Below are 10348 nucleotides of genomic sequence, written 5' to 3'. Positions count from 1 at the left end.
TTGGTCTAAGATCTTTCATGAATCTTTCAAGTGTGTACACACCATTATACTACATAGAAATGGTAAGATTGTATGAAAAAAATTGTACCATGTATGGCTACAAACTGTCATTTCACTTCAAGCAGTCTGGAGCCCGGTTCTATTCAGGTCTGCTTTTGATGATTCATATAATCAATACTCAACGCTATTTGTTCCTTTAGAGGGTCAACACTGATCTCCCTACCTTGGGCAAGTTTGGGTGAAAGCCAAGTAATCTGCGTCTGTTTTTTTTCTGTTTTGGGAGGAAGCCAGAGTCCCATTTTGAATTGGCCTTGCTTGGAATTGAATCTGTGACTCTAGTGCTACAACGTGACAGCGCTGTCAACTCATCAACCATACCACTTTCCAGAGGAGTGAAGCCAAACCAAGTCTGTATGTTTGTACAGCCATCATAACACCACATACACCCAACAATCTGTACTACTTCAAAGAAAGAAACTAGGAATAAAGAAAGACATGACTGAAAAAAATTGTTTTCTTTAATTTGATGGGTTAAGTTCTAAAGATATTGTCACAAATCAGATCCAAATTAATCAAGTTTTTGTTGACTTTGGCAATATACAGAAAACATAAAAAAAAATTAAAGTATGTTAATTCTCAGATTGTTTGCCACGGCATTGCATCACTGCCACGCTAAAAGAAGATGTTATGCAGTAAGAACCAAATACACTTTTTTTGTTATGTGAAGCTGACGAGGTGCATCATGTTGGCGATAGCCAGCCTCTCTGTGATCTTAATGTAAAAAGGGAGAGATTCATAAAACCAGATTAAAGAAAACACTGCTTCCTTTAGTGCAAACTAAACTTTGGCTATGCCTCACAAAGCCAAACACACGGTGGCTTAAGCAATCAAATACACATAGCCTCAGATTTTAGAACCAGATTGTACACACATTTTTTGAAAGTCTCTTCAACCATTTGAAGAGAAGGGAACTTAGGTTTTCATTTTCTTTTCAGATGAAGAATTCTCAGATTCTTCTTGCCAGTGTCTCTTCAGTCCACCTGGAGACTGCAAACCCCCAGAGTCTGTGTGACATGTGACATTATCTTTGGTACCCCAACTAGAGCCCACTTCTGTTAAACACATGCCTTTGTGCACTGATGCCACCACCTGAGCAGAGTTGGTAGACTCCATGCTGGAGCATGTATGACAGCATCTCGCTGCCTGTTCCCCATAACTCTGCTCTGTTCTATTAGAGTCTGAGGAATGAGGGTGCAAATGGCCATTGCTTTGATGATGAGAACAAGGAATTTCTGCACCTTCATCTTCAAGTTCACCCTCCTGGCTCCTTAAATTACTGTCTGTGCTTTTATTCTCAGGACAGGGTGATTGCTGGTTTATTGTGAGCTGGAGAGATTCACTACTAGTTTGTGCCAAGCTAGGCTCCTGCTGATCACAAGAGTCATCTGAACAAGACGTGTGAACAGCAGTTCCATTCACCTTTTTAGTTTCTGATGGGCATTCTATAGACCCTGTGTCTTGAGAAGAGTTTTCTAGTTCCTCCAACCAGGACGGTGTATCTGTTTGGTGCTTCTTACGGAGGTTAAGGCTTTCTAACAAAGAGTCTTTAAGCATAAGTTGATCATTGTCATTGGGAAGGTTTTTGTGGTCATGTGGACCTGCTCTGTGGTCTGTTTCATTTGTGGATGGAAAAGTACTACTACTTCTTCCACTTGTTCCTGGTCTTGCATCTTCACTGTCACCATCACCAGTGGAAGTATCTCCTTCCTTACCTTTAGAATAAGATATATAGGAATACTGAAGCCATTTGTAAGCTTTGTAGATTTTCCTTTCTACAGAGTCTATGCTGGAACACAGTGAAGATTTTCGCTCTACTTCCTTAGGACGACTTCTTTCTGGTGATGATTCAGCAGACGTTGAAACATCATCTACTGTGATTTGAGGGTAATCGTACACATCCTCGCCGATTAGGGCAGCTGTACCCTCATTGTTCAACTTAGTCTTTTCTTCTTTCTGTATTTTCTTTTGCTGCCTTAATGCATTGCGTTGTCTCATTAGAACCCTGCGATCATTAAGGTTGTCCTCTTCATCGCTGCTACTGCTGCTGCTTGATCGTTCTTCCTCAGGACTTGGGGAACGGGGACGAGGGAAAGGCTCACCCTCTGCCTCGGTCTCACAAGCATTATCCTCAGAGTCTGAGTTGTTGGACATGGCTGACAGTCGTTTATCTTGATACTTTCTCAATCCCAGTAGTCGCAGCTTCTGGGATGTAATTGCTGTTCGTGTTGATGGGGATTCTGATGATCTTTGTGACTCTCCAGCATGGACAGCATCATCAGACTCTCCTGGAATCTGTGCTGGTGAAGAAGGTAATGAGGTGGAGGACTCAGAATCGCTGTAAGCTGAACGTTCACTGACTCCAGGGTGAAGCTGTAGAATTGTGCTATCACTGTCAGAGTCAGAGCTCCATCCTTCAATCTCCCTTCTCACCAGGGAGTCAAAAAAAGCCATCATCCTGGGGTCCTCCTGGACAGATTGGTTGGCATAGTCATGTGATAAACCACTTCCACTGTTAAGCACAAGCCCAATGTATTCCTCATGGGTGTATAAACACCGAGAGTCATCTTCTATGTCCCCATCAAGGTCTCCAGTACAGTTTGGTTGCTTGTAAGGACTCCATATCTGCAACACAAATTACTAGGTATCAGCAAAAACAATTTTTTTTAAAAATAAAAACAAAGATTAATACAGACCTACAGAACCCTGCAAACATTTTGGCACCTGAGACAATAAAGCAGGAATGCTTTTGAAAACAATGCAATTACCAGTTTTTCAATATTTGGGGTGACCATGCTTAACACAGCTGCAATTATTTTAGTTACAATTGCTTCCCAACATCGGTAGGATGTCCCAAGCAACTTGGAGAGGTTGTGGATATTTTACTTGATTCTACAAGTAATTGCAGACTAAATAAGTGATGTGAGATCAGAGCTCTAATGTCTGTTGCACTATTCCAGCTTGTCCTTTTTACTGTAAATATTTCCTTTCATAATGAGGTTGGCATTTACAAGCAAAGCAGAACAACATACAATGGGAGTACCATTAGAAGCCACATGCAAGTATACCTCAAAGAGTAAAAGTGGACGTGAACATGCATCGTTTACAATGCACATCGCAGATTGTCTTTTCTTGGAAAAAAAGCAACCCCCTTTCTGGATTATATCATCTCAAATACTCCTTGACACATATCTATTTGTTAGGGGTCCATTATGCTTTTAATTAGCTAAAAATACTTATTCCGGCTGATGTTGATCTGAATAATGCTTTTTAAGCCCCCAGATTAAGCCCGGTTCACATTAGCGTTTTTTTTTTGCAGATCGGAACGTATACTGTACAAAAGGAACGGATATGAATGGATCCAATGTTAACCTATGGATCCATTCACATCCGTCCGTTGGTACGGCTACGTTCCGGTCCACGGATCATAAAAATTCTGCAGGCCCTAATTTTCCAGACCGTTCTGCCCAGCGAAATGGACCCGGACAAAAAAGAGACTGCAGCATTGGGGCAATGGGAAATGGAGCGTTTCTTCACACTAGTGAAGAAACTGACTTTTCCACGGGGGATGGGGGCATGTGCCGAAGCGGATCTAGTGACGGGAGGGTGAGGGGAGGGTGCAGCAGCTGGGTGGGTGGGTGAGGGAGGGCTTATACATACCTAATTTTCAGTAATAGCCGGCGGTAGAGGCTTCCATCTTCTTCCGCGTCATGTGACTACATGACTAGTCACATGACGCGCTGTGTAGTCACAGCGGAAGAAGAGGAAGCCCCTACCGCCGGCTACTGCTTAAAATTAGGTATGTATTTGCGGAGTGAAGACTTATCCGATCAATCATTGATCAGATCCGTTGAACCGGGCCACGGACTGAGCCATCCGGATCCGGTGAAGCGGAGACCGGATCCACTCACCAGATCCTTTTTTTTGTGAACCGGGCCTAACTGTAGTATATTGAATATGACAAGTTTATGTACCCCCTAAAACCAACACAACTACCCCCAGGGGTATGCATATCACATGTTGAGAAAAACCCTACACAATTGGTATCTGTGACTCTCCATTTGTGGTCTCTTCCTTCTCCATCCCCCTCTATGTTGGAGTCCTCCAGGGTTCTGTCCTCAGCCCCCTACTCTTCTCCCACTACACCTCTCTTGGTCTCAACTACCACCTCTACGCCTGATGACATCTAAAATCTACTTTCAGATCCCTGATCTCTCCTCGTGCAGTTTGGATACAATCTCCACTTGCTTGTCCGCTATCTCCACCTGGATGTCAGTCAGATTTTTGAATCTGAAATGGAACCTGAAATAACTTAACCACTTATTGCCAAGCTGTCTTATAAAAACGTTCTGCTAGAGCCTCTTAATGGCTCCAAGACGTTTTTATAAGTCACACAGTGCTGCTGCCGCTGTACGCGTGCACGTGCATTCCTGTGCACGTGCGCGTGTGCATTCCTGTGCACATGCGCGTGTGCATTCCTGTGCACGTGCACGTGAAAATAGTGGGGGAAAAAAACACCAAAGAAAAAATACACCTTTATTTCCAAATACTATATTGTCATCATACTTTGTACTAGGAACATAATTAAAATGTTGTGATAACCAGGACAAATAGGGAGATAAAATGTGTGGGTTTTATGTACAGTGGCAGTGTTTATATTAAAACTATAGGGGATGAAATTGGAGAAATAGAGTATTTCTTCATTTTTTCCTTGTTTTTCCCTTTAAAATGCATAGAAAATAAAGTAATTACTGAAACCAATTATCAACCCCAAAAAGCCCAAATGGTGGTGAAAAAAAAAACAAAGATATAGATTATTTCACTGTGACTAGTAGTGAGTAAGCTATTGGCAAATGAAAGGGATGAGCACTAAAAGGTGAAAATCGCTCTTTTCCGTTAGGGTAAAACGCCTTTGGGGTGAAGTGGTTAAAAAAAAAAAAAAAAGTTTCACTTACCTGGGGCTTCTGCCAGCCCCCTGCAGCCGCCCTGAGCCCGTGCCTTCCTGGAACGATCCTCCAGTCCCCAGTCATGGCTAAGTTTTGTTGACGACTTGGAAGCAGACAGCCACTGCGCACTAGAAAATCTCTACTGCGCCTGCGCAGCACGCACCTGGCTACGGTGGCCATCAAATGCCAGTATTGAAACTGAGCCACTGTGGGGGGACTGGAGGAACGTTCAGTATCTGCGCGGTCACTGGGCAGCTGCAGGGGGCTAGTAGAAGCCCTAAGGTAAATGAAACTTTTTTTTTTTGTTATTTCATGTTCCCTTTCACCTAGTTCGTCCAGTTCTGTCCCCGACATCTCCATTACTATCAATAACCTGTCAATCCCACCCTGTTCCTCAAAACCCGTTGCCTGAGTGTTACCCTTGTCTCCGCCTCGCCTTCATTCCCCCATCCAAGTTGTCTCCTGGCTGCGTCACTTCCATCGCCAGAACATTGCCAAAATTCGCCCATACCTAACCCCCAACAATGTCAAACTACTGGTCCATGCTTTGGTCATCTCCAGTCTAGACTACTGCCATGCCCTCTTTTCTGGACTTTCTGAGACCAGACTCCGACCCCTGCAATCAGTTATAAAACGCAGCTGTCAGGCTCATTCTCTCCTCCCATTGCTCCTCTTCAGCTGCTCCATTTCGTAAGTCCCATCACTGGCTCCCTCAACAATCTACGGATGTCCACCCTTCACATCACTTGCAAAGCTCCACAACTTCTCCAGAGCAGCCCTTACTCTATGGAACCCCCCATATAAGGCTTGACCCCAGTATCAACTCTTACAAGCAGGCCTTAAAGACTCATCTGTTCACCAACGCTTACCTGCCATGGCATTACTTGCTTCATGGCTCCAGTCCCCTCCCTTGTAAACATAAAATTACTGAACATAGTATACTAGGTATTATCAAGTAAGATGTTACCTTTATAATCTTTTCCACCCCAGAAGAACAGATCATGTAAGTGTGAGGGTTGAATCGGACTTGATTCACAATTGACCGATGTCCTTTCAGCACCATAAAAGCTCCATTTACAACTCTGCCTGGCCCAACTGGGAGTAAGAATAAAAATAATCACTGAATAAGCTCACACAGGAAAAAAAAACAGAAAAGCTGTAAGATCTTATAATAACACAAACATGCCATTTTAGCTGATGGTTATCTCTGAAATGTACAAACAATGGTAAAAATATTCCTGTTATTTTCTAAGCATGTTACACACGGATCAGAGGCTGCTGTGTTTGTTCCAAGACATTTACAACCAGCAGTGATGCAATAATCCCCTTTTCTCAGGAAGAAATTAGCCTATTTGTGCTTGCAGGCATGCCTTGTCTTTTATGCTTTGTGTGGATATAATCTGCAAGCATTGTACAAAGGCATATACCAATGGAAGGAGAGATTGCTGGGATAAGCCCATGTACTCGTGCCATGATTAAGCTAAGCCCTCTCTTCATATTTTCTGTTGATACGAGACACTGTTCATTTCATTTCAAGTGATGAAGATGCAAGGTAATGCACTGGCTGCAAACAGTGAGCCTTGTAAGAGATTAGTGAAGAGATGAATGATAGAACAGGTTTTCAGTAGGTCGGAATACAAACAACATGGTCATAATGGAAATTCTGGAATAGTAAGACAGCTTTATGCAGGAAGTGATGCAGTATTTGCATTATCATGTCTAGAAGCATCTGAGAAAGCATGATTCTAAAGCAGCCTGCATAAACTACCGGTACTCAAAAAATAAAAACAAAAAAACACCCTTCGAAATTATGAAAAAAATATTGTTGATGACCCGGGGGCGTAACTATAAGGGAGCAACCCCTGCGAGGGCCTAGAGCTGTAAAGGAGCCCCAAATACTATCCTTCACTCTGTCCGATAAAGGGGTCCATCTCCAGGTCAGGTGTTTTTGTGACTACATTTGTTATGTGTGTGAAGATCATGATGGCTACAATTGTTTTATGACCCTTAGAATATGGGAGGGTCACAGAGCGAGGGGAGGCAAGGAGTGTAGACATTGGGGGGCCATCAAAGTTTTCCTGGGGGACCCCCATAATTTGTAGTTACGCCCCTGAGATGACCCTGAAATCTCTCTAGAAGTGACCAAAGTAGCAAGTTTTAATACTGGGCAACTTTTTCACGCCATCAATGCAGTAAATGTGATTTCATTAATCCATAGCGCAACTCCCAAAGACTCAAGTCGGAATCCATTTAAAGCACACCTGAAGTGAGAGGGATATGGAGGCTGACATATTTATTTCCTTTTTAACAATCCACATCGCCTGCCTGTCCTGCTGATGCTCTGCCTTTCATCCTTTTAGTCATAGATCCTGAACAAGCATGCATATCAGATATTTCTGACTGGAATAGCTGCATGCTTGTTTCAGGTGTGTGCTTCAGACACTACTTCAGCGAGAGAGATTAGCAGCACTGCCAGTCAACTGGTCTTTTAAAAATAAATATGGCGGCCTCCCCATCCTTCTAACTTCAGGTGTACTTAAAAGCCCAGGTCCAGGAATTAAGAACTCATTGCTATTCTTCCCTCTTGCTGCGCTAACAAAGATAACAGAGCCCAGCCATTCTGTTGTTCCACTAGGTGACTCTTCAGCCTCATACACGTGTACAAGGCATGTCGCTGGCAGGGATTGGTACTTAATACTTTGGGCGACACTGCAGCACCAACAGTGTACACATGCAGATGCGTTGCTAGCCTGCAGTCTAGTGACCTATTCTGTTCATAAGCAGGGGGGCGGAGTTAGTAGTAGTTAGTACTATTCGTCAGGGCATATTTAATCTTCTTCTGAAATCTTGCTACCCTGTTTAATCAAGAAATTCTCCTAACAAAATCTTGAATCAAGGAAGCCATCTTTGCTACAGGTTCAACTATTCAAAGATTTACAGAAAAAATATATATGAGGCAGAGCTATAATGAGGCAGAGGTTAGATTACTACAGGTTATTATACTTTGTGTTATCAATTAAAATGTATATCTGAATGAAATGCGTACCATATACATTCTTCCACATACTACTACATACTTTATTACAGTAATAGTAATCCATTATACTAATGTGTGCTTGCAAGTACTGCAGTGCAAGTCAGAGGCAATCAGGTTTCTATTGCAGGTCAGAGTACAAAGAACACAACTGAATGCAGCCAATAAACTGCATGCACTTCCTTCATACTTGTTAAGAAAAGTGAAAGAATTCCAGTCCATCAGCTCACATTTTACATTCGCTCACCTGCTTCTGGGCTGGAAGGGATTTTCCACATATACAGGTTGAAGTCATCAGAGCCAGACAGAATGTACTGAAAGATAAAACATAGCAGACGTTATTTCATTCAAAGTAATTTCAATAAAAGGTCCTGATAGATCTCATCTGCATCTCACTGTGAGCCCATCCAGAACACTGTAGGATAGGAAAAAGGGGCGTTCTGCTACTACAGCCGTAATTCTTTACTTGTCTTCCATCTGGACTCAAACCTGACTGGTTACTATATGAAATGCTTGTATTTCTTTAACAACTCTTCTATTCAACACCATTGTAACAAATGCAGACATATTAGGACTTGTATACGTGTGCATTGGCAACTGAAAATGATATTATTTGTGTCTGTTCTGAATATCAGGCTTTGGTCACACCATCCATTGAATTCAATAAAATACTGCAAAAGAACACCAAGTGTAGATTAGGAAAGGTGCGTTTTAGGCTACTCTGACACATACCGCATTGCATAGCAGCGCGGTACGCTCCTCCACCGCAGTGGCCATTAGTCTAAATGAGACATGGCACACTACCCGCGATGCTGCGGAAATTGTTATGACAAAGCAGAGGCGGGTGGCAAGTATTTGCATTGGAGTCTATGGCTCTGCAACAATCTATTTAGAATAGATCATTGCAGTGATAGTGTGGCACACATTTGCTGTTCAGGGGGAAAACAATGACATACTTCCTGGCCAGCAGAAAGGTAGCTGTTTGGGGGGCGAAGCTATGCATATTAACCTGTTGGTGCACTCTAGATGCTGGTTGAATGGTCAGCTGCCAGCAAGCAGATCAATAGTTTATGGCTGTGTATGACTCAGTTTATCCCTTCCTGGAATGGTGGATATTGATATAGGATAATTTTTTACTCACGCATTAAATTACATTTCTGAATAAAATACTATTCAAAACTAAACTCTGCATTTAAGAATTATGTAAAGTGCTTCACAAAAACAGCTTAAACATCTGTATGAACAAGCTGTACATTTTTTAGCAGGTGAAGATCTAGTATGTGAAAAGGTGTCCTCCAGAAACCCGGGAATCGCAGGTAATCGCCCCTGTGAGTGTGCTCCCTCCTTAACAAGGTCATTCCTAATGCATCATGATGGCCAACTTAAGGCCAACACTATTGTTATAATTTTGTTCTTCCATCCACAGGGAACCTCTTGTCCTTACCCCCTATTCTCTCCATAGAACAGAACAGGTTGCTCCATTAAAAAAATAAAACAAGCAACGTGTCTGCACAAAGATTATTCCTTGACTTGTATCCAAAACGATTACCAGTGAGCATTTCAGTTAGCAGTTTGTGAGTGTGTGTATGTAGCTTTATAGTGAAACAGTGCCCAGAGGGGAACCTAACAAAACGGTTTATACTAGCCTTTGGTGAATACAGAAATGTCTTCTTCACCTTCAGCAGTTGTGTTACTGTATTTAAATGGGAATCACACAACCGCTAGAACAGCCTATGAAACAATATGGTGAGAGTACTTTGGAGATGTGAAGATTGAGCAAGTCACCTGATCTTGCTGGCAGGTCCTGGAAAACACCCACTTATGTATGGATGCTGCTCACATACAGTATATAGGCAATGGTGAGTCAAACATTAGCATGTATGAAGTGTCACAGGATTACTGTGTGATGCTGCCTTTCCCACAAACAACTCCCTCAGCCTCAAATCTGGAAGCTGCCTCAGATCATCCTTTAGAGAAACAAGAACATTTTAGATTTCCAAAGTGTAATTTACTAAAAGTTTTAGTAGGTGGAAGATACAACCACCTAAATATTGCAATGATTGGCAATGAGAAATAAAGCTCTTCAAAGTTAGCTCTTCAGAAAAAAACTGAACTGTCTAATGAAGTATTTCTGGTGTCCACAAAGATATATTTGGTAATCTGTTGTTATATAGTCTTACCCAGAACTATGCATCTGTTTAGTGTAACACAGTCAAGCTACATTTCATTTTCCATTTAAAATGACTCTTTCAGCTGCAGAACATGCAGTAAATAAATCCGATGAATCATCTGGAAAATCAGCCAGATTCCC

At 42.2% G+C, this 10348-nt stretch overlaps 1 protein-coding gene across 1 annotated transcript in view; it reads right to left on the bottom strand.

The window, feature by feature from the left end:
* Positions 1–500: 500 nt before the first annotated feature.
* DCAF5 (DDB1 and CUL4 associated factor 5) overlaps positions 501–10348 on the bottom strand; it is an 87226-nt gene continuing 77378 nt past the window's right edge. Inside the window, exons 7-9 of the mRNA XM_068253851.1 lie at positions 8285–8351; positions 5971–6098; positions 501–2682 (exon numbers count right to left, since the gene is read on the bottom strand). Of these exons, the coding sequence (XP_068109952.1) occupies positions 973–2682; positions 5971–6098; positions 8285–8351 (1905 nt within the window). The 3' untranslated portion in view covers positions 501–972. The remainder of the gene's footprint in view (positions 2683–5970; positions 6099–8284; positions 8352–10348) is intronic.

This window comes from Hyperolius riggenbachi, chromosome 9 (assembly GCF_040937935.1).
Source record: "Hyperolius riggenbachi isolate aHypRig1 chromosome 9, aHypRig1.pri, whole genome shotgun sequence".
Lineage (NCBI taxonomy): Eukaryota > Metazoa > Chordata > Amphibia > Anura > Hyperoliidae > Hyperolius > Hyperolius riggenbachi.
This window is presented reverse-complemented; position numbering and strand designations above follow the sequence as displayed.